Below are 24,809 nucleotides of genomic sequence, written 5' to 3' on the forward strand. Positions count from 1 at the left end.
TCCACCACAGGGCAGACGAAACTACACATTTTGAAAATAAAATGCACCGACAAGTCGGCAGACTGTCTGTTTTAAGCCCGTCTTGCTGTTTGGATCATGCTATAAATAACATTAAGCCCACTGATGAAACAAGCACACGGTCTCTGGTCCTCCTCATATAAACAACATACTTTTCATTTAAAAATACCACTTTGAATTGTGCATTAAAAACTAACTTTAAAAGAAATAAAAACAGAAAGAAGAAAGCTAAAATAAAATGGGTAAAATGCCAGACATAAAGTTTCAGTGTGGGGAATTAACATTTGTTCTGATAAAAGGCAGCAAATAGAACCATTTTTAACCCTGATGTAAAACTGCTGAGAGTTTCAGCAGACCTGCAGTTTTCTGGGAGTTTGTTCCACATGTGAAGAGCAAAAACTGAACGCTGCCTCTCCATGTTTAGTTCTGACTCTGGAAACAGAAAGTAGACCTGACCCTGATGACCTGAGGGATCTGGTTGGCTCATAACAAACCAGAAGATCCTGAATGTATTTTGGTCCTAAACCATTCAGGTCTTTGTAAACTAACAGCAGCATTTTGAAGTAATTTCTTTGCCAGACAGGAAGCCAGTGCAAAGATCTGAGGACTGGAGTTATATGATCCATTTCTTGGTCTTAGTGAGGACTGGAGCAGCAGCGTTCTGGACTAATTGCAGCTGTCTGATGGACTTTTTAGGGAGACCTGTGAGGACAGCATAACAGTAGCACTTAAGCATGAGGAGTCTCACAGTTACCAGCATGTCTGAAGAGTCTCTGAAGAGGAGAGATTTTAATTAGGGGTAGGACTCAATGAAAAAATTAATCTAATTAATTAAATGCTTCATAATTATCTAATCTCGATTAATCACATTTTAATTATATAACAATTTTTGCCCCAAAAAGCTAAATGTTTTAATTTAAATGAATTGTAGTGGACGACTAAATCAAGCAATAGATGCAGACATTCATATTGTAAACTCAAGCTCTAGTAATGTCTGGTAAAAGCTCAGAGAGTGTGGAGAACAGTAGGCCGTAGGGGATCAGTAACTGACAGGAGAGCAGTTTCAGTAGAGTGGCCTTGCCTGTAGCCAGACTGATATGGATCTAACAGATTGTTGTCTTGGAGGAACTGTGAGACCTGACTGAAGACGGCACGCTCTAGTAATTTAACCATGAATGGAAGCAGTGAGACGGGCTGGTAGTTTTCAACCTGGGCTGGGTTGAGTGTGGGTTTCTTTAGCAGCGGGGTAACCCGAGCTTGCTTGAAGGCAGAAGGAAAGACAATGTGAATGTTCATATCTCCCATGACTGTGTGCCATCATCGGGAATGTCAGAGAGAATCATGTCCATTTCAGACACAAACTCGTCTATATTGCCACCCAGAGGGCGATAAGTGACCAGAATGTATGCAGTGATGGGTGTAGAGACCTTTACTGTGTGATACTCAAGTGATGAGCAGTTAGCCATAGGACGGAGAGACGTAAAGTTCCACTTTTTAGAAATAAGAATGCCCGTACCATCTCCTCGTCCAGCAGAGTGAGGTGTTAGGGCAAATTCTGCATTGACAGAAAGGGCAGCTGGAGTAGCTGTGTTTTCTGGACGGATCCAGGTCTCAGTCAGGGCTAGGACCTGAATGTCAGACAGATTTATCAATGAACTGATTAATTCTGTTTTGTTCACTGCGGACTGACAGTTCCAGAGACTGAAGGTAACAGAGGATGTGGCCGACAGGAAAGGACAGGTTTTGCGGTTTGCATTGTCTATGGGTGTCACGTCTTGGTCTGTACCCATGTCTAACAGGGATGGTTTGAAGCACATTGTGCATTGATTAGGTTGTAATCTAATCAAGATAACATGATGATCACTGGTTGAGATTCTCCATGAGCCTTTTATGTAGTTGTAATAATGAGCTGGTAGGCTACTACCTCCTGTCTAAACTTCATTCTACTGGAAATGTTACACTGGTTTGTTGTTTTATTATTAAACCATATCAGCCCAAACATAACTACACATGGATATGCTAACCGTTTATATACACTAGCTCATATTTGGGGTTTCCTGGTATAACCTGGATAAAATAAAATAATTACTTTTTTATTTGTGTTGTATTAAACTGACAGGTGGATATTTTAATACTTTGGCTGCTTGGCTTTAACAGTCTGTCCACATATACTGTCCACATCTGTCCCTGTCCAGCACACAAGTAGTTGCACAGCTGTGAGAGTGAAGAACATTTCAGTAGTCCAGGTTAAATGCTGATGAGGGAACATTATAACTTAATCAGTGTCAGTGTGTTAATCTGGATGTAAATAATGTGATCGCAGCGTTTTATGCTTGTTGGGTAAATGTTGAAATGTTGATGTCTGAGGTTTTAGTTAAAACTCCATATGGAGTGTATGTGGATGTGTTTCTGTTTCCATGGTAATGACATGGCTTATTTTCCTGCATGAAACATTTGGTGGGTCCTGCTGAGCCAAACATATCACCATCGATGGGCTGCTGCATGATAATGTTTGGGAACCCCTCCTAAAGTTGGACAGTCTCTTATCTGTCTAGGATGAGATGACTTTTTAATTTTCTGATGTAATTTGAATCACATCGGGTGAACTTGCTGTTGACCACTTCATGTTTTTAGTAGTAAATATTGTTGTTGGTGTATTAAATGTACTACGGTAAACTTGCATCTAAATGATTTGCGGACAAAATGAAACAATAATGTTATTTATCTCAACAGAAGATCATCATTAATATAAGAGTACTGGTTTGACTTTTGTATTGAACCTTTTGACGAGAAGAGAGAAATACTGGACTAGTGATTTGTAGTTTTATGTGAATGTTGGTCTAGTATAATGAGCTTTGGTGATTATTAAGTCCATGTGTGTGTATGTACAAATGTGTTGGGGTGGCCTGATTGAGTGTATGACACCCGGCCTGACTTTGTGTCCCAGTCCGGCCCTGGTAGAGAGAAAGGACAGAGCCCGACACTAGCAATGCAAACAGTAACCCGAAACCAACTCACCTAAACTGAATGAATCATCCACGATTGAAATCAGTACTTGTTCTCACCTCCACCTACAAGCTCATCGTTCTTGTCTAACAGGGTTCAGACTGTGTTGATGATGTTAAATCTTATCAACTTTATATTTATATTTGGACATGCTTGAGTAAATTTCTGCACCCTTTCCTGTTTCCCAGTATATAAAGAAATGAGGACAAGTCCAAGACTAGCACATTACTCTGTGCTGATTAGTGTTCACTACGCCTCCATGTGAACCAGTCACCACTACACTGTTATTTCTCTCAGCAGGTTGAAAGAAATGGAGATAACTTTCCCCATTTACAAGGAGGAGGACGAAGAACACGACTACCACACAATTGATGGCCTGAGTTTTCTTACTGATGACCTTGTAGGTAAGTGAGGCTCCATTTTTATACATAAAATGCAAATAAAGCATTTACTGTTTCTCTAAAAGCTTTCTTGCTGAGGTGGAAGCATTAATTTACTATGGAGCCTTTAGTCTTGCTAGAGCAGTGGTCAGCAAATGGTGGCCAGTGGGCCAGAACTGGCCTGCCACCAATAATATGTGGCCTGCCAGATTACATGGATAAAAAACATGATTGACTTGTGTCAATGTGCAGAGACACGGTGGTGTTTACTGTGTTAGAGGAACAGCGTAGCCTCTTTCAGTGCTGGAGAGGAGGAGAGATGCACAGGGGAAGGGAAGGGGAATGTGGGAGAAGAGTAAGTCGCTGTGTGAAGCTTCCTATTTATCGGTAAATGTGTTGCTACCAGCTTTAGCAATAAACACCACAATTCTGTTAGTTCCAGCAGAGTCCCATCCATAAGCTGTGAGATTCTAATCCTGTCTGTTCACCTGATGGCTTGTATTTATCACATATTGTTCCTTCTGTGTTTAGAAGGAAGCAGCTTCACAGCTTTAAATTCATCCTGCTGACATTTTACCTTTTAGATAGTAAATCCTGAACATTTCAGCCTTCTTTGTCATAAATATTACATTATAAATATATATGAAGAAATATTTTAACTTGCTGTTTAAAGAGAAAACTGCTGTTAAATCTGTTTATGTGTTTAGTGCAGGGGTCTGCAGCCTTTCCATTCCAAAGAGCCATTTTTCCCTCAGCCAGCTAAATAAAACTCATTTAGAGCTGCAAATGTTACGAGACTTTTTCAAAAAGACAACTTATCATTTCTGATAAATATCTACGATAGGAAATTTGTTTTCATTTTGAAGAACCACTTTTTTATTCTGTTTTTAGGTTTTAAAATAAAGAAAAGCAGAAAAGTTTTGCCAGAAGAGGATAGACAGACTTTCTTATAAGGGATGTAGATATTTGTGGAAAATGATGTGTAAAAAAAAAAAGTCCATAGTTTCCAACCTAATGACAAGAAAAGTAAATAAAAACTATTACTGGTACTTTTAATGTCATTAAGTTGTGGAAGTTCAGTCCAGTTACTCCATGAAAAAACAAAAAATTGCTAAAACCTGCATTTGTTATTATTTCTTTAGCATTTTTAGCCATGTATTAAAGGGGTTGTGTGCCCAAAAATGTTTTTTTTGAGCTATAAACAACACAGAATTGCTTAATTGTGATGAAAACCACCTATATTGTTGATAAAATTAGTATTTTTAAAGCTTTTAAAGCTCATAACGCCCTCTACTGGGTAAAACCAGGTTATGTTTTTTGTGACATAGAGGAGTATATACATCATGAGAGAATTTTAAAAACCCCACATTCTCTCCCTCCAGATGCCACGAGGCAGGTCCTCACCTTGCAGCCAAAGAAAACCACACCCACCATATGAAGGGATGTGAACTTATATGGTGTAGATTTGCTAGTTTCAGACTTCTCTTCTTTCACAGAGTTTCTGATGAAATGTTCCTGCAATGGTACAGATTTGTGCTTTTGAGGGGTGTAAAAGTAACACCGGACTTTATTCTTTACCTGCTGATCCTCATTTGGCGACAGACAGCAGCTCAAATCGTTGCAGCAGCAACAACAGCGCTAACGGCTCAGACTGATACGGTTCAGGACCACCTTGTTCTTGTGTAGCTGAAGAGAGTCAGGAGGGGAAAAGTCATTTACCTTAAAGACCGCTCTGTGGCGTAGCTGCTTTGTGAATCTCTCTCCATTTTGCTAGTAAGCTGAACTGTTGTCTGTCAATCATTTCTGCCTGTGTATCCTGACCCGCCCACTCTCCACCCCTTGATCACCCCACACCTTCGACCCCAACCCATGCAGTTTCAGGCATTTTTCAAATTCGGCAGTGGGTGGAGTTACGCAAAAAGTAGGGGGTGTAGTTACACTTCAAGAGCCACTGTGGAAGGTCCACAGAGCTGCTTGCTGGTCCGGAGCCGCAGGTTGAAGTCGCCTGATTTAGTGTTTGTAAACCAACATTTACTGTGTATATATAAATATATATAATTTTGGACCACCATTCAGTTGGTCAGAAAAAAATCAGCCCCCGTGGTGCCCAACCCCTGTGCTAGAGGTTTTCCATTGTCAGCCAGTTCACCAGTTTGAGTTGCGTGACTGAAGTAGCTGGAGGTCACATGATGGTGGCCTTGTTATGCAGGTTAGGTCAGTAAGGCCATGACTCTTTATGGACCACATGTCCAAGGAACAGACGTGTGGTCCTAGTTTGTATCATTTTTACTGGCCATGTCTTTGCTTTAGTCTTAAGTTCACTTATAATCCCGTGCAGGATTGTTCAGAGATGTTGGCTCATATTTTCTGTCACATTGCTTTTATTCTGATGTTAGCTTCGAAGAGCTACACGCATGCTTGCATCTACTTATGGAGCTGGAGCAGGACCAAGGCTCAGCGACCGGACAGGAAGAGCCTAGCAGTGGGAGCTGTGGTTCTGGCGGAGCTGCAGTGGACTAACACTGACGTTCCTTACCTGGCTCTAAACACCTGTCCTGGTAAGTCCCACATCGTCCAGCCAGCACCCTGGCTTTTCATCTTTTCTCCTCATGTTCTGTTTTTGAGTTTTTATATGAAAACATGTTTTCTCCTAGTTTATTCTTCTTCCAGGCATTTTTGCCGTAATGTAAACCTGTTAGTATTTCTTTCTACTTGTGTGTTTGCATAACTTTTCACATCTTGACTTCTTTAAGTGCACATTTGATCTAAAGAAGTGATGTATTTTTAAATAAATGTGGGAAGCATCTGTTATCTGCAGGCTTCTCTGTAGATGCTGTTTGAGGTTTCAGCTGGACGGCTTCAGTATTTATCCTGAAGCCACTCGGTCGCTGTCCTGGTCTTATGTTTGTAGCTAAATGATGACAACTGTGTATGTGTGTGTCCTCTTTAGGACGAGCCTACGTAGTGTGTGGCGATGACAAAGGCAGGATGTGGACCTACCATGTCACCAACCTTCAGAAATCCAGTTTTCACGCTGGGAAACCCATCCTTCCCACTGAGGTATCCATCTCCTGAGAGCGACCCATGGGGACACATCGTCTCTTGTGATAACATCCCATCAGCGATGTGGTGAAATGCACTTTTCTTTACTAACAGCTGTTTGTCGTGTTTGACCAGGTGTTTGAGTGGCCCGTCCCGATGAGGACCGGTCTCGGCCAGATGAAGGGCCCCTCCATCAACAGTGTAGCTATGGACCCCGAGCTTCGCTACCTGGTTGCCCTCAGCGACAAGAACATGGTGATAATATGGAAGAGAGAGGAGTCCTGAACAATGGCTGGAAGCTTCTGGACATGAAGCTGCACCAGATTACACTAAAACATCTCTGATCCTGTTCAGGATCTTGATCTGACTTTTTGAACTGCATCCATCCTCAGAAAAACTAAATATATGAAAAAAGCAATCTTTTATTAAATGGTTTTTATTTTTATGTAGAATTTTATCACAAAGTTTGACCGAAACTTTGATTTCCTTTGTTTTTTAGATGAATAAGTTGCTGCTGTTGGGAACATCAGCAGCCAGGTGGAACTTACAGGTGTCATTTAGAACTTATCATAACAACTACATTTACATGGAAGTTAGTACAATATTAGCTGGTATTGTATGGTTGATATAAAGAGCCATTTCAGCTTAGATGGAACCAGTTAGCCTCGGCCTTTGGATTCAGTTCTGCTCCTCAGTTTAAATCATTTTAGAAAGATGGTGCAGAAGCAGATCTCAGTTGTCAAAAGATCCATGTTCGCTGATGAGCATAATGTGCAGTGAGCCACAGCAGAAATTAGATTAATTCAATCAGACACACATTTTTCCAGTGACTTGAGATTTAAGCTTAAGCAGGATCTGGTACTTCGGCCCTCAAGGGCCACCATTCTGCAGGTTTTAGGTTCAGCCTCAGGTGGTTGTCAGGTGTAGCTTTTCTTCATCAACACATCTGATTCTAATGAAAACGATCTAACTGCTTGTTGCCAAGTTCTGCACAATGACCCATGAATCTGATTTGGGTGTTGAAGCAGAGAAACATCTAAAACCTGCAGGACACAGGCCCTCAAGGGCCGGACCTTTTAATGGTGTGGTGTCAGGGTCTTTCTAAGGGAGTCAGGAACCAGAGAAGAAATGCAGACGTCTAACATAAAATGTTGAATCAATATTGTTCAGAGGTGGAAACTAGGTTGTCGATATGACTTTTTAAGCTGTAAGTGAAGTAAATGTCATTAAAAGGAGATTTTCTGCCTTTTTTTTTGTGGTTTGTTGTGTGATCAGATAGATTTTTAGGGAGAAAGCAAATATTTACAGCTAAATATGTTTGTTTGGAACAAATGTTCCTGAAAAAAAAATTATCTCTTGGAACGTTTGGAACATGTTACAACGGTGACATCTGGTGGCCAAAAAAAGTTGTTTAACTATTGATCTCAATAAACAGAAATGTTTTTATGTGTCTTGTATTGTTTAATCTGTTGTAACTCCTTGTGGTTTATAGTGATACGTGTAAGGATGTATCATTTTCAACAGTATTTGTATCGGGTCATGAACGTCCTCAATGGCAATGATGACATTGCATTTGTAGGAGATGGCAGCGTTCACATGTTGCTTGTTGCTGTGTTTGCATGTGCATCCATGTAAAACGTGTTTATGGTAAATGGACTTGTACTGATGGAGCGAGTTTAGTGATGCAGAACTGGGGATGTTACATGCCGATAAACAGCACTGTCCCAACGCTGACAGAACAAATTAATGATTAACCAGTATTTTTCAAGAAATAGTCAAATATCTTTTTTTTTTTTTTTGGTTTATTGTATTGTCTTATGAGATTTTCTAATCATTCCATTTTCTTTTATTTACATTTTACACACTGTCCCAGTTTTCGTTTAACAGGAATTGCATTTATACATTAAACTCTACATTAGCCAGCTAGAGAACTCTAGGTTAAAAAGAATAAAGAAATCTTTGAAATGTCCCTTTATATCAGAAGTAAGCTGCTCTCCTCCCCTAACTCACCAAGTGTTCCTGGAGCTCCACGATGAACAATAAAGGAGTGATCCCCAACCCTGGTCCTCAGGGACCACTATCCTGCAGGTATTAGATGTTTCCCTGACTCAGGTTTAATGGATCTTTGCTACTGAAACATGAATCTGAGTCAGGTGTGTTGGAGCCGGGAAAAATGGAAAATCTGCAGGACAGTGGGCCATGAGGACCGGTGCTGGGGATCCCTGCAGTACAGTGAGTGAGAATGTGCTGTGCGTGCGTAGTGATTCGCCCCACCCGCCAGGCTGATTGGCTCAGTGATCATGCCGTCTTCTCAGATCTCTTTCTTACTGGCCAATGAGCGCAGAGGCCTTTCTGTACCCTCTCGCTACTGTATTCAGATCAGATAAGTGCTTTTGTGCACTACTGCGATGCGGCTCCGATGGCCTCGTAGCGGCCGTGGAGTTTAGTGTACGTACGGGGACAGGCTAGCCCTGTTCGCACTCGCTGCTCGTCTCCAAATGCATGCGGGACTTGCGGGTATAGCAGTGGAGATGCTGTGCGGTGCCACCAGCAGGGCCAGGCCGAGGCTCGGCAGCCTCTTACTGACCACCAAAACATCACTGCCGTTGTCAAGCGCGGAGAGTCACAGATTTCGGTCCACATCCTCGATGCAGGGGTTTTCAGAGCTGGCAAGAGAGAGGTCGAAGACCGTCACGTCGTTTTATAATCAATCTGCAATCGATGCTTCCGCAGAGAAGGTAAGAGGCGATTTTCTGTCGGCGTTCTTCCCCAGAACTTGATCCCACATCAGCGATAAAGGGGGAGTAAGCTAGCTGGACCTCGATAGCAAAGCTAGCGTTAGCCCCGTTGGTGCTGCGTTCAATGACAGAGAACATAATACCGAAATACCGGCGGTTAAAGTATGACAATGTCAAAATTTCTAGTTAATAGAATATAAGATATGACACACTTCAAAACATAAGAGGTTGCTTTGTTGTTTTTTTTTGTCTTGATAAACAGCTTCATAACAGATTACAACAGCTGAGAACGTCGCCTTCCATCGTTAAACACTTTTTATATCCCGAGTGGCGGTGGACTTCTTCCCAGTTCCGACTGGACGCCTGAAAGCAGCACGAAAAGAACAAAATGTTTAGCTAGCGGAACGTTGTAGTTTAAATTCCTCTTAACGGCGGTTTCTCCCACAAAGATGTCATTTAGCAACGTCACATCTGCGTGAAGAATCTACAATAACAATAATCAGCCGTTTTTGTTTGTTGTTCCTCTGGTTGTTTATATTTTCTAGCCAGAAATTAAATAAAAGTAATGATTAGAACTATTAATAATAAACCACTCAACTGGACTCATCCAGTTGGGCTCAAATGAACAGAAACGTAGAAATGGTTTAAATTATTACTGTGTTGTGATGAAGTGAAATCTCTTTTCCCACCACCCCCAGGCTTCTCTCCTCCCAGTTCTTGGCAGAGCCAGATGTTATTGTTCTTGCCAGTAAACTGAGCTCCATTCTTTTATCACATGCTCAGCAAATGTCTTTTGGCCAAAATCTTTAGCCACATCACTGAACAAAACGCATTGACAAAACAAAAGCATTTCGTCACAGTAAAAAGAAAGAAGGAATTTGCAACAGTTGCACGACGAATCACCGTTTACGTCATTTACAGTTAAAACTGGAACATCTTGATGGAGGTGGTGGAAAGGAACTCGATGTGGGAATCGAGTTGCTGCACATGTGCAGCTATCCGTCTGTAAAGACCACCGAACATGCATATTAAAGTCAGTTGCACGTATTTCTTTGTGGATCCTGGTTGCACGTTAATCAGGTGCAGTGCTTCTCAGCTTGGTTGAGTTCACACGATTAAAGGAGAAAAAGAAAAGATTAAGAGTGAAGTCACGTTGCAGAGTGTTTTTATGGAACTGGAAGAATTGGGTCAAATTTTCCTCCTGTATAAGCTCCACCTAAGCTTCCCAGTTTTACATCAACACACTCCCACATCTTTGCACTTATGCACATGTGTTCTTACAGTACACTAATCCTTCCAGAAATTAGAGGCTGTTTGTCCAGCTGTGCTTGTACTTGTATCAAGGTGAGGTCTGATCCCCATGATGTGGCCTGGCCAGACAAGTCTTGTTCTGATGTGTGTGTTTTCCTTCTCTAATAAGAAAGAATATACTGATACAAACTGCTACGTTTTCGGTGCCTTTATCTATTTCATTAGCTGCAGCTGCAATGTTAAGGTCATACAGAGTAGTTGTTTGGCCAGTATATGCATCAGGGAGAGTTTTTACACTGTGCCGTGTTATGTCTACCGTGCTCTATGCTGCAAGCATGTTGCAAGCATGTTGCATAACAGGGTTTTCTAGGTGTCACCGTGTTCCTTATATCTGTAATTTGAACCAGTCACTGCACAGAGTGAGATTCTTTTTGAGATTTCTCTAAGGTTTCTCTCCCATAACACAATCAAGTCTGGTATTATTTTTGCAGCATGTTTACATAAACAGATTTTAAAGTTGCATCCTTATCCTGGTTGATATTTAAAAATCTAAACATGTTTATTTGTCTTTTAATAGATGTGCAGGCAGATGGTCTTTTGCTGTGTCATTGTGTTGCATGACCTGTAGTTTTGAATGTGTAGATTATTCTGTGTATTGTTGTCTCTGCAGGCCTCGGTGCGACTTACATTAGCAACTCTCCTGTATTCTGGGAAGTCTCCTGATGGACACCACATCTTGGTGAGCATCCCATCCACACTGGGAGTACAGCTGAAGACAAGTTAAATAAGTCCACTTCTGGGACTCTTCACTCACTTCACTTTAATGTGTGTGTGTGTGTTTGTGTGATCTCAGAGTAGTGCCAAATACCTTCACAAGGAGCTGCCTGTACGAATTGCCCATCGCATCAAGGGCTTCCGTAGTTTACCCTTCATCATTGGCTGCAACCCCACCATTCTGCAAGTGGTAAGTGCATTTTTTTAAGATGTGTCGAGCAGTAGCAAGGTTACAGGTGGAGGTGGAGCTATATATGAAGCAAAATCTTCAGCAGATCTGCACCAGCGCTTTGAATTGACAGGAGATATATGGTTATAACTATTTATGCAGACACATTTCCCAAAAAGTTTGGATGTTGTATAAAAGAGAAAAATAATAACAAAATGCAGTTGTGATCCATCCATCCACCCACCCTGTGGCCCCTCCTGCAGGTGGTTAGCCCACGGGAGAGGGGGCCCATGCTACCCTTTCGAGTTGAGCTCGCGCTCGCCTCTGTGCCCCACCTCCCAGGTCTGGCCCCAATAACCCACGTCCGGGCAAAGGAAACCTAGATCCATTATTTTTAATCATCATAGGGGTCTGTTGAGCTGTGCTTTGCCTGGTCCCTCCCCTAGAGACCTGTTTGCCATGGGTGACCCTACCAAGGGCCTAAAGCCCCCCCACAACGTAGCTCCTAGGATTGTCAGGATGCGCAAACTCCTCCACCATGGTAAGGTGGCGGCTCATGGAGGAGGCATTTGTGCTCAGGCTACGTTGGTACTAAGGGACCCAAAGTGAGCCAAGAAAATATCCCAGACACCATTACTGATGGTGATGATGGACCTCTAAAAGGGCCCTAATAAAAAAACAAAGGGCTGGTGGCTTCCGCATGTCTTAAGATATGATGTAATAGTATCCCAACATTTTTCTGGCATTGGGTTTGAAATGAGGGGGTCTGTGTGGTCCGCTTGCTCTTTGAAACATCTTTCACTGCAACCTCCTTAAACTGTGCTGATTAAATGATGTTGCAGTCATGTTTAAACTGAGAATGACGTGTCATCTGAGACACAGCTACAGGCATAACTTGGCAAAGTCACTGTAACTAAAACCATTATTCATGGTGGAGTTGAGCTGGAGAAGGAGCAGAAATGTCCACCTGAGTGTCCAGTTTCAGTCGCTGTTGAGTCGATAAATACCCGTGACAGCTGCAGAGTCAGTTGACCTGGGAAAGAATGTCGTCTGTACCATTCCCAGCCAAGACAAAAGCTTACCTTTCACCACTCCCGCATCCATTGTTCCCACAGAGGTTACATTGGTTAGAAAGCAGACTGGTGATTCAGCCTCCTGCTGCTCCTTCTGGAAAATCACTGAGTTCATCTGAAGCCTTGAGTGTGTGTGAACACTTGAAAGGTGGGCAAATAAATAGATGTTTAACTCTGTGTAACTGCAGCTGTACGGTGATGCAGAGCAGCTCAGATTAAGTTGATCTCAGCAGCCTGAGAGTTTGTACTAGCAGTGTGTTGTTCCAGGTCTTTACAAATACGCAGCAGCAATGTCACTGCAGGCTGAGTGTGTGTGTGTGTGCGTGTGCGCGTGCGCTGCAGAATCTGAACCTTCACGGCACATAACATTTCAACTTCCTGATGATGAGTTGATGATGGTATGAAATGATAGGGTAAATGTCCCTATGAAGAGACAGCAGAGCTGGGAATGGGAGCGGACTGTTGTCGAACTTTCACCCAGATTCCTTCCTTTCTGGCATCAGAGCTCTCTGGGCTGATTACATAAAACCAAGGCACCAGCTGTGATGTAGGTCGTCCTGTAAGTCCCTGCATTGTTTGAGCAGAATCTGATTTCCACCTGACAGCAGATATCTTCATGCAGGCTGAGATTGATTTCAAATTAAAAGTTGAGAAGTTGATAAAAGTTCATCCTAAAATGTTTAGGAATGTGAGCCACAGGAGGATTTGTCGGTGTTTTCCTGGGGCCCTGCTGAGGGGCCGGTGCGGGTAGTTTGATGCCGTCTGGTGGAATGGATGCTTACAGAGAGTCAGTCTAACTGTGGTCTGCATCTTTCTCCTCTTTCCCGCAGCATGAGCTGTACATCAGAGCCTACCACATGCTCAGTGACTTCCCCCAGGTGAGTGTCACACATGTACCACCCACACAGGTCACCTCTTCTAAGAGAGGAGTTGGATTGCTCAGTAAAACAGGACGTGTCAACACCTGTCAGAAGTTTTGATCGGCCTGTTGGTAGCAGCTCCAGGATTGATGGATCTACCCTGCAGAGTCCTGGATGGGAACTTGTGACTGAAAAACATGTTAGTCATGTGTGAAAAGGGGCAACGAATGCATTCAAAGGCAAACTTTCAACCAAGTTTGAATAATTTGTTTCTTTTTTTTTATCTTTTTATTTATTTTAAATGTCTCTAAATGGAAAAAAGTTTCTCCTATTTAATTTATTTTTAAGTTCTTAATAATATAAGTTCAAGCATTGATGATCTTTTATTGTAAGATTGAAAAATGATTTGTCGCCAGTGTTAAATACAGAACTTAAAGTATCTCCAGTACTTGGCGCCATGCTGGACCCTCTGGCACCCGGTGCCTTTCCGGCCCTCCAGGAATGTGTCAGATCTCTGGCGCTCAGTTTTTGTGGAGAGAGAGATTTCAAGGAGAGACAGTTTAATAACTTGATGTGTGCTAATGTTGTGACATCGAGTCGATCTACGAATGGTATGAGAGGAACGGTGCTTTTCTAACTAATCAGAGGCTGAGTGGGTCGGTGTGGTAGGAATCCAGCTGCAGATCAGATCTACGCTATCGGCTCTTTAGACACGATGGAGCAGAGACTGGTGAAACTGGAGCTGGAAACGTGGGTACCTCCATGTTGCTGCTGGGTGGTGGGTCAGCTTGTGGAACCTGGTTATTACCTGATATTTATGCCAGATATTCAGGACACATGCTCTCTGTCTGTCCGCTGGTGGGAGTGGCTCACCTGCGTGAGCTCGCACACCTGTCTGCACCTCAGGGAGGAGAATTGTGAGCACGCGACCATGTAGAGTCTGAAATGACGTAATTTAAATGAGATAAATAACATCAGGCCGTTTAGTTTTCAGCTTTGTCTGTGAGTGAGGACAAAGAAATGTTCAGACATTGATGAAGTTAGCTTCTGATCTGTGAGAAACAAAGCGGGCAAATCCACTGTTTTTTTGGGGACCCAGACCACATTAGACCAGGTCCTGCTGAAAACCTGCTAGACTTAAGATGTTCATGTCTTGACTAAATTATTCTGAATTATCTTACGGAGCTGGAAGATTCTCTGAAACAGTGTCTTATGTGTGAAACCTTTATTCTATTTATAAAAACACACACAAGGTCCATTTATTTATTTATGTAGAATTTGTGTCAATACTACAATAGCACGTTTTAGAAGTTTCCCTGGGATAGCAAGACAACCGCCCTCCAGAATTCCTGTTATACAATAAACTACCACGGGTTCGCTTTGCACAGAAAAAGGGGCTTTTGTTTAATTACCTTAAAAAGGAGACAGAGAAAAAGACCCTTCAGTCTGACTTGAACCAGAGAGCCCTGAAGGAACAATCACTCTGTTATCATTAATGTAGCCAAACTGAGACTTAATCTTATCTCTTCTTCTTACAGCTTGTTAGTGACCTGTAAAAACCTCTTATCTGCATGTCAGGTGCCTCATAAGTAACTTTTATTTCATTTATTGCACATGATTAGTACTGGTTTCATTCACTGATCCTGTCCAGTTAGTCCATCTTTTCTTTAACAGGAGGAATCTGCAAGTTTAAACATTATAAGTGAAAGAAAAAGTAGAATTTTAAAGAACCAAATCTGTGTTTTATTGAGACTGAGTCTGGGTCAGAGGTTAACAGCCATCAGCATCACACAGCAGGGCGACTTCAGCCTTGATGTGATGTTTCTGTCTACAGATCAAGGACCAGGAAGTGGAGACCCGTTTCTGTAAGCTGGTGCAGCAGCTGCTGGATGACCACAAAGACGTGGTGACCATGTTGGCCCAGGGCTTCAGGGAGTGTCGCAGACACATCCAGGTACTGCCAGAGCTTCGCGTTACACCACCGCGGCTCATTATTGCTTCCTTTTATGTTTTAATCAGTGCTGGGCAACAAATAATATTTTTAATTGCGATTAATCGCATGAAATGTTGCGATTAATTGCATTGTTACGCACAAAATGTCAGTTTCCTCTGAAATAAGGCCTACTGCTATATGAAGAAAATGCATTAAATTTTGGTTTACAAACACTAAGTCAGAGGTGTTCAACCTGCAGCTCCAGAGCTGCAAGTGGCTCTCTGGAGCTTCCACAATGGCCCTTAATACATGGCTAAAAATGCTAAAGAGCTAACTCATGTTTTTAAATAGAGATATAATAACAACTGCAGGTCTTTTTTTTTTTTTTTGCTTTTTTTCCCACAACATAGTGAGACTAAAGTACCAAATTTGATGTTTTTCTTTATTTTAAAACCTAAAAATAGAAAAAAATGTGATTCTTCAAAATGAAAACAAATTTTCTAAAGTAGATATTTATCAAAAATTATAAATAGTCTTTTTCCAAAAGATCTTGTAACATTTGCAGCTCTAAAGAAGTTTTATTTAGCTGGCTGAGGGGAAAATGGCTCTTTGGATTGGAAAGGCTGCAGACCCCTGCACTAAACACATAAACAGATTTAGCAGCAGTTTTCTCTTTAAGCAGCAACAGTTAAAATATTTCTTCATATATATAAAATCAAATATTTATGACAAAGAAAGATTAAATGTTTAGGATTAACTAACTAAAAGGTAAAAAGTCAGCAGGATGAATTTAAAGCTGTGAAGCTGCTTCCTTCTAAACACAGAAGGAATAATATGTGATGAATATCAGCATCAGGTGAACAGACAGAAAGCAGGATGAGAATCTCACAGCTTCTAGATGGTGAGGAGAGAGAAATATTCACAATATGCACAATAACTTCCATCCATGCACCTTCAGTGTTTCACTATCCAGATTTCTGGCCTATAATTTCTCTAACTTTTGATTCTTAGCTTGACTGTTTAGCTTAACACCTCTGCACCTGCACCCTCTGATACCGGAAGTTAAGGGGTTAACATCTTGTTTGCGGGTGTAACGTCAGATGTGTAAATGCATCTAAACATGTGTGGTATCCACAGAAAGTCCAGAATCTCAGCTAACAGCTCAGTAAAACCATTTCTATGACCACCAAACACAGGTAAGACAACAAACAATTAAAAGACCAGGGACACAAAGTTTGAAAAAAATCTGTAAACACAAATTATGTCCACCTAACGGCATGAACATAGACAAACGACACCACAACTGTAAGCTTCATTTTGCTATGACCAAGATTCACCGAACCAGAGGCAGAAGAAAGTCCGATTTATGCTTCAAGTTTGTAAAACATAGTCAGAAAATGTCTCATCTTTGCCGCCTTGCCTCAAAACTCATATCCACAAGGATAAAACTGCATTTAGTTAAAAAAAAAGACAGAAAAGCTATTTTTCTCATTGTCTGTTGGAAACAGTTTCCACCCAAAAATCACAGTGTTCTACCCATTGGCATGAATTTAGAAGGACAAAGAGAAATGTTGGTTCTTTTTCTTCATTTCTAAGTTCCAGACAGAAAATGCCTCTTCATGTTAATAAAGCCGCTCTCTCCTGATGACATGAGACTCACTGCTGCAACAGGACCAGACATGGAGGAAGAGGCCTGGACTGCAGCCTCTGCATGAGGTTTCTGTGGGTTCAGAGCCAGTAGCAAGAAGTTTGGAAAAATATAAACTGCTTTAATTAATGCATCAACGTGACCATCCATAATTTTCATATTAATTTCCTCCAAACTCCAGCTGGGATGTCGTTTATAAAAGCACACAATTGAGTCATCAGTCCTGCTGTGTACCACATTTGATTGGTTGTATAACTTGTTCAGGTTTTCTTGCTTCTAGTGACCTTTTGTGGTACAGATAAGTAGGAAAGGGTTCAGAGAAAGAAGGAGTGACATGCATCAAAGAGCCCGAGGTCAGCATTCGTACCAGGACCGGTTTTGCTGGCTGCTGTAGCCTTTGTTTATGACTTGAGCCAAAAGCCAGCCGAAAATGTGTTTTTATGTTTACAAGGCATCAAGCATGTTGTCTCGCTCCTGCAGGACGAGACCATTCTCCGCAACTTCTTGGATACAACACTGTGCTCCCGACTGGGGATCCGGATGCTGGCCACGCACCACCTCGCCCTCCATGAAGACAATGTATGCCTGACACATGGGATTCTTCTAGTCACATCTTTACATTCCTATCTGACCAAAGTCAACCAGCTTTTTGACTTTCTGTCCTGCTTTTCTTCTGATGAAGACACTGGAATATTTCCTGAAACTGCTGCTTGTTCTCTTCTTGTTTCAGCCGGACTTTGTTGGGATCATATGCAGACGTCTCTCTCCTAAAAAGATCATTGAGAAGTGGGTGGACTTCGCCAGGTGAGTGTTTGTTTATTCCTCACCTTCAGATAACTTCCTGCCTCTGAATGAGACCTGTCAACACAGAGTTCAGCTGATAAATGTCAGAACCAGATATGAGCTCTTACTCTTGTTTACCTTCTGTAATCTTATCCAACAGCCTAGTTGGAGTTAATGACTTTATTTTTGGAGTAAAAAGGTTTAAGCAGGATGACATGAAAATATGGGGTTAGTATGGAAATATTGTGGAGTCTCTTTTGGTTTGCTGTTAAAGCTAAGCTGTAGAAAGCTGAACTAGGCTGGAATAAACATGCTGCAGAGCTTCATGCTTAGGCTGGAAAAGCTTTTATAGCCAGGATGGAGACAGTAGCCACAACACCATCAGCTGTAGGAAACAAGCAAGTCCACATTTGAAGTATGTTTCATTATCACCTCCACCAGGCCGGAGGTCATGTTTTCAGTAGCGTCTCTCTGTGTCTATCTGTCCGTCTGTCTGTCCGTCTGTCTCTCTCTGTCTGTCTGTCTGTTTGTCCATCTGTCTCTCTCTGTCTGTCTGTCTGTCTCTCTCTGTCTGTCTGTCTGTTTGTCCATCTGTCTCTCTCTGTCTGTCTGTCTGTCTGTCTCTCTCTGTCTGTCTGTCAGTAACATAACTAAATGTTCTGGACAGATTGGGATGAAAAGCTCAGTAAATGTCAGAAATGGAATTAAGTAAGAAGTGATTAGATGTTGGAAATGATCTGGATTGCTGTTGTGATCCAGGAATATTTTAAGGATTTTCTACTATGGGGGAGATCGGGATCATTTAGCCGTCAGAGCTTCTAACTCATCAAATATTTTCCAGAATAATTAGCTTGGCGGAGGTCTGCACTCTCTGTAATTCTAGTTAAAAACTTAACTGATGTCAAATTCACTGCCAATGAAAATTCTAAATAACTGCAGATGATTTCTGGAAGGAAATTAAATGCATAACATAAAAGCATATTAATGATGTATATGTGGCAGAAACATTATGGTACCTCCTTTCTTCTGGATAATATTGATAATAAAGAAGATGTATGACAGTAAGTTCTGTGTAATGGACAAGATGTCTGCAGAGCGCTGCTCTGATGTTGGTGCCAGTCATTAAAAAAAACGCTGACTAAGCAAATACCAGATAACTGTGGTAGCTTTAGCCAGCGTTTTATCCTGGCTCTTGGAAAGAACAGGGTGGAACATTAAGACATGCATTTAGCCAACACGGAGCAGTTCAAGTCAGCGTGGCATCTTGGATTTCAGGAACATTTTAAATGCTAATTATTTCTATTTTATCAAACAGAAAAAGGCCAGTAAGGTTGTTTGATAAAATGTTTAAAAATGCTGAACTTTACTGAGACAAAAACAAGATAAACACATTTTTAGGTGTGAAAATATCTCAGTGAGTTTCTTTATGGATGGATAAATATATTTACTTTTTATTTTAATACGAGACCTTTGACACGTATAACCACTGTAGTATGATAACATCGTGTTAATTAGGATAACAGATACTTGCTAGATATTCATGATATCTCATTATGTCTTCTACCAGTATACAGAGGCTCTAAAATTCCAGGAAAAATGCTGTTGGTGCTGGAAAGTTGACTCATTGTCCTGTCATGTTGTTGGACAGACGTCTGTGTGAACATCAGTATGGTAACTCGCCCAGAGTGAGGATCAATGGACACGTCGCAGCTCGCTTCCCCTTCATCCTCCTGCCTCTGGATTACATCCTGCCAGAACTCCTGAAGAACGCCATGAGGTGATTTTACCACCAGCATCACATACGCACATCTTCAGGGAAGGGGCATCTGGAAGTGTGGACAAACTGAAACTGAGTTTTGGGGCCATTTCTCCTCTAACATCCACACTTAACTGGTTCTGCTGCCAGTGTAGAAAAAACAAAGAGAACATCTGCTGTGGTGCACACTACCTGATTATCACATAACTATCACCTAAATATTACCTGATAACCTGATTATCACCTGATTATTACCAGATTATCATCGATAACGACTTGATTATTAACTGATTATCACCTGCTAAACACCTGATTATTAGCTGTAACTCAGGTCATCAGCACAACACCTTTTTATGTTTTATGAAATAATGTCAGTTGTAGAAGAGATTTTACCTGTTTCCTGAACATTCCTGTTCTTGTCTCTTTAGGGCCACCATGGAGAGCCATCTGGACACCCCCTACAACCTGCCAGATGTGGTTGTGACCATCGCCAATAATGACATTGACTTTGTCATCAGGTGAGCAGCTAGATGCTGGTGAGATCCGCAGACAGTTCACACCACAGAACCAGTGGAAAGTTGGAGCTCTTCACTTTATAATAGAGGAAGAAATGATCTGAAAGTAAAAGGATTACCGTACATGATCAATAAAAATCAGAAATGAAAGTTAAACTGGAAAAAGCGACGAGTTGTACAACAAAGTTAGAAAGTGTTTTAGAGGAAGGAACAAGGCATTGAATATGAGCCCTGCAGATGATAGCTGAGTTCAGGGGATAAAGACTTCCTTCAGGTGGGAGCTCTGATGGGATGTGGGAGTAGCCGGCAAGCTACTGCCACATCCGATCAAGTCAAGCTACCAAGTCAATAAGATGTGTCTGGGACAGGAAGCTGATGGAGATATTCTGTCCCAAAAGGAGTTTAAGTGCAGCGTTTTCAGTCGTTTGGCGACGCGAGAAAAGTGGCTGTAGTTAGCGAGTTTAGACAAAGTGCTGCATGAAGTCCAAACTTCTCCATTTCAGGATTTTATTAATTTTTTTATTTATTATTATTATTAATAACATTTTCTGTATGGTGTTACAGCAGCAAAGAGGGAGGCAGGCACAAAGTGCTTCTTTACAAAAATAGAATTTGTTGAAGAAAACTAATTAAAACGTGAAGTCTATATCAGTGATGCAGGTGGTGCATGGACGAATGGGTATGTATGTGAAATACGACGCAAGCCAACAAAACAAAGCCAAACATGCCTCCACAAGCCTATGTGATCTCCCAGGCCAACCCAGGGAGACACACTGGTTCAGGATGGTGTGGCTGCTAACGGCACCTGACACAAACTCAAAGTGGCGGTTGGACTATCACAACGGAAAGATTCTGGTTCCTGTTATTATTCAGCTCAAAGAAAATAAAATAAGGAGAAAGTTCATTCTAGGTCAGATAAAACTGTGCAGTAGAATAAAGTCCTTAATAAGTTTTTCTAGAAACAACAGAACAGTCTGTAGCAGCTGATGATGATAATTAAGATGTAGCTCCTACCTAAAGCAGGATGATGAGGAGTCATGTGACCTGGTTAATCCTGTCACATGTCCTTACCTCTCTGCTCAGAGCCTTTCTGTCTTCTGTACTCGGAGGCAAAAACCGGCCCACCAGAGGGTCCGGCCTGGCCCGTGGGATTAATTTGGTGTAAAAGACAATGACTACACATTTATGGACTGGAGGTTGTGATATATTTATAAGGTGCAGGAAACTTCTTCTTGGTTTTGATTATTTTGGGAGGAGTTGTGGCAGCAACCCCCTCCACTGCAGCGTGGCAGATGTGGTCCAAGCTCAGATGTACACATGCATACTCTTTTCAAGTAAAGATGCTGTAATGAGTCTGTAAGGTAAAAACAGAGCAGGGTGCAGTCTGGTTGGGAGTGAATCCAGAAATAGCCAGTTTATTCCCAGGAGGGTTTTATAGTTATAGGCTGTCCCCGTTAAATAAACTTAACCAGCTGATCATTGCAACTCTGTTGTTGTGTCTGACCTCCCAGAGCAAACCTGGAGTTAAGCATGAACTCATCTATCAGCGTTCAGAGATTTTATTTTATTTTTCTTTAACTTTCTTTCCTGCAGGATTTCAGACCGTGGAGGCGGCATCCCCCACAACATCATAGACAAGGTGATGGACTACCACTTCAGCACTGCAGAGGAGAGCGCGCAGGACCCCCGCATGAGCAACCTCTTCAACAACATCACCAACAGTGGAAACCAGTCCAACCCCATGCACGGGTAAGGACGGAAGATCCCTGTTCCTTAGTCATGATTTCAGATGCTCGACGGGAAAATATCTGTTAAATTTGAACGTTCTTCATAGAAATAAGCAGACTGGGAGAATTTGATGATTTAGCAGAATGAAGCTGCAGCTACTGGTGATGGTGGTCTTCCACCGCATGCTGCTTACCTTCACTTTCATGGTCAGCACTAGGATAGGAAGAGCCGGTCAGAGAGTGAAGGGGGGCCATGCAGCAACAAGCCCCCCCACCTGGTTCCAACTTGTTCTGGCTGCTTCCAGCTGTGGTCTGAACCAGATGAGTAAAACCTGAACACGGGGGCAGGGTCACGCTCAGACCCTCACAGTGATTTCAGATGTGACACATTCTCCTGCACACGTCTGAACCTTGCTAACAGAATAACAGAAACAGGCGGCGTATCAGGTGACACAGAGAGGTGGGGAGACCCTCAAAGATGCATTAAAGTTGCTGTGATTGGACAAAATTTCACAAGAATTTACTGAATTTGTGTTTATAGTCACAATATAGCAAATTCCTGGAGGGACTGAATCATTCAGCATCTTAAGCCTGTTGTGTTTTGTGTTCCTCAGGTTTGGTTTTGGTCTGCCCACATCGAGGGCCTACGCCGAGTATCTCGGGGGTTCTCTGTCCATACAGTCTATGCAGGGCATCGGCACCGACGTCTACCTGCGTCTGCGCCACATCGACGGCAAAGGAGAGAGCTTCAGAGTGTGAAGCTCCCTCATTGGTTCTTCTGGGAGGAGCACAGAGGGTTTCCCACCACAGGCTGCCAGAGGACAAGGTCTTTCGTCCAGAGTGACGACCTTCACAATGTTGTCACTTCTTCGTTTGGCCTTCGACTGATTATAAGCTATGTTAGCTCTCAGTTTGATAATTTGAATTGTTTTCCTTGTGTTTTGTTCCCCTTGACGTGGCGTCTCAAATTTTTTGAAAGTTTCGAGTAACGGGACAAACTGTGCACGATAGTGGACGCTGATGGAAGGACATGGGCTTCATCTTTAGAGAAGTTCCTCATAAAGTTACTACTCGCACCTGTTTTGACAATAAATGTTTCCAGACACTCCAGCGACCCCTGTGAAGCTGCTTGCTGGCTGATTGCTTTAAACCTGCAGACCTGGCTCCCTATGGCCGGCTCGGAGCTGAATCCAAGCTTAAATCTGTAGACCCGGCGCCCCATGGGTGGCACAAAGCTGAATCTAAGTTTAAAATCTGCAGACCTGGCACCCCGTCAGCAGCTCGGAGCTAAATCTAAGCTTAAATCTGCAGACCAGATGCCCAGTGGGCGGCTTGAAGCTGATTCTAAGCTTAAATCTGCAGACCTGGCGCCCCGTGGGTGGCACAAAGCTGAATCTAAGCTTAAATCTGCAGACCTGGCGCCCCGTGGGCATCTCGGAGCTGAATCTAAGCTTAAATCTGCAGACCTGGCGCCCCGTGGGCATCTCGGAGCTGAATCTAAGCTTAAATCTGCAGACCTGGCACCCCGTCGGCTTCTCAGAGCTGGATCTAAGCTTAAATCTGCGGTGTCTTCACAAAGCTGAACTCCGCATGGAAACTGCCATGATGCTCTTCAACAGAAGTTGCTGTCACCAACACCTCTGTTAATGTTGTCTGGCCAAACTGGGACGTTCAGCTGCCTTACTGTGTGACACTCATCTGCATGCTGACTTTTACCTTTTCTTCTATACAGTTTGTTGCCTTCATCAGATCGCCCAGACGCTCCTCCTCGTCTTTAATTTCATGTTTATTTGCACAATAAATAGATTTACTGTTGTCATGCTGAGCGCTTGCACCCATCGTAACCGTTTTAGATTTATTATTTTTATTATAACAGCTCTATAATAACTGTTAACCTGAAGTATTGATTCATAGTTTTTCTATATTTGCCTTCTAATTTTTTTGTATTAAAGGTTTTCAGTTTTTTTTTTGAGATCCGTTTTTGTATAAGATCACATTTCAGGAAGTGTCTACAGCAGGGTTTCTGCTTACTGGAGGTTCCGATTGGCTGCAGACTAAACGACAATAATCTAGATGTAAAATAAAAATAAAGATGAAGCGCAGCTCACTTCAGGATCAGGTGAAAAAGCTGAGAAAAGTCTGGATGTTTGGAATAAATCCGCTACGATCATGCCTCCCTTTGTGTTGAAACATTCCCGAAGCGAAGCCTCCAGCTTGGATTCCACATTTCAGTCTGATTTTACTGGTGGTTTTAATCAGGGGGCATCAGGAATCTGGTTTACATTCACACACTTTTTAAAACTCTGAGTCATCATTTCATGTAGCTCTTTATTTTATTCTGAAGCCAAATCTGAACTTTACACTCCACCCTGAAGGATCTACCTTAGAGAGACTCTGGTATTATTTGGTTTAGAAAACATGCTGAAGGTTAAATCTGCTGGAAAAACCAACTAAAGGCTTTACCTGCAGACTGAATTCCTCCCGAGTTCAGATGAGATTCAAAACATGGTGGGTCTATTTTTTAACAAGTTATATTTATTTATCCCAAACACTGATCTGCTAGAGCAGGAGACCTGGATTCCTGTTTCTGTGTTTATTGTAGCATGAAAGTCTGGAAGATGATGAAGTGATGAGCAGCACCTCAAGGGCGGGTTGGACATCAGTGCCATAAAATGTGCACTGTGCTCCCCCTGCTGGCCTGAAACAGTCACAGCGGGTTATAAAATAAAAAAGATTCATGAACACTTGAAAATATTTTTTTCTTTTTGTCGAGGTTGGATTTTTTTCTTTCTAAATGAACATCAGAAAAATCTGCAAATGATGTCCAGGAGTTATGTTACTGACTAAATGTGGAGGTTCCTAAACTAACTTTAGTTCCACTTGGTTTCTGTTGTGTTTGTAGATATTAAATTAACTTCATTTAAACTTTGAGTCCGACTTCTTTTTCTGTTTTCTCTGTGTGTCGTGTTTAAAGAAAGTCTCTATCAGGGCTCCAGACGACAATCTAGACCAACTGGGATGTGTTTCTTTTCATGGATTTTTTTTCCACTCTTTTTATTGATTTTTCTCATTTTGAACATGGTACACAACCAACAGTGAACACAATCCTCGTTTGCCCGTACACGTTTATACACAA

General features: G+C 42.0%; 2 protein-coding genes across 5 annotated transcripts in view; both read left to right on the top strand.

Moving 5' to 3' along the window:
• The window catches only part of lrwd1 (leucine-rich repeats and WD repeat domain containing 1), a 23,092-nt gene extending 15,400 nt beyond the window's left edge, over positions 1-7,692 (top strand). For 3 of the 4 annotated variants that reach the window (XM_042007995.1, XM_042007998.1, XM_042007996.1), the window contains exons 13-16: positions 3,322-3,428; positions 5,801-5,962; positions 6,355-6,464; positions 6,582-7,692. In XM_042007995.1, coding sequence (XP_041863929.1) covers positions 3,322-3,428; positions 5,801-5,962; positions 6,355-6,464; positions 6,582-6,731 — 529 coding nt within the window. In that variant the 3' untranslated portion in view covers positions 6,732-7,692. The remainder of the gene's footprint in view (positions 1-3,321; positions 3,429-5,800; positions 5,963-6,354; positions 6,465-6,581) is intronic. The other variant, XM_042007999.1, reaches the window with a different exon arrangement.
• Positions 7,693-8,759: 1,067 nt separating this feature from the next.
• On the top strand, positions 8,760-24,604 carry bckdk (branched chain ketoacid dehydrogenase kinase). Its single transcript, XM_042008000.1, has 11 exons — positions 8,760-9,184; positions 11,106-11,174; positions 11,289-11,399; positions 13,282-13,329; positions 15,146-15,265; positions 17,373-17,471; positions 17,623-17,696; positions 19,324-19,452; positions 19,860-19,949; positions 21,540-21,695; positions 22,288-24,604. The coding sequence occupies exons 1-11, from the start codon at positions 8,945-8,947 to the stop codon at positions 22,430-22,432; spliced, it is 1,281 nt and encodes a 426-aa protein (XP_041863934.1). The 5' UTR covers positions 8,760-8,944; the 3' UTR covers positions 22,433-24,604.
• The last annotated feature ends 205 nt before the right edge of the window (positions 24,605-24,809 follow it).

The sequence above is a fragment of the Melanotaenia boesemani genome, chromosome 15 (genome assembly GCF_017639745.1).
Source record: "Melanotaenia boesemani isolate fMelBoe1 chromosome 15, fMelBoe1.pri, whole genome shotgun sequence".
NCBI lineage: Eukaryota > Metazoa > Chordata > Actinopteri > Atheriniformes > Melanotaeniidae > Melanotaenia > Melanotaenia boesemani.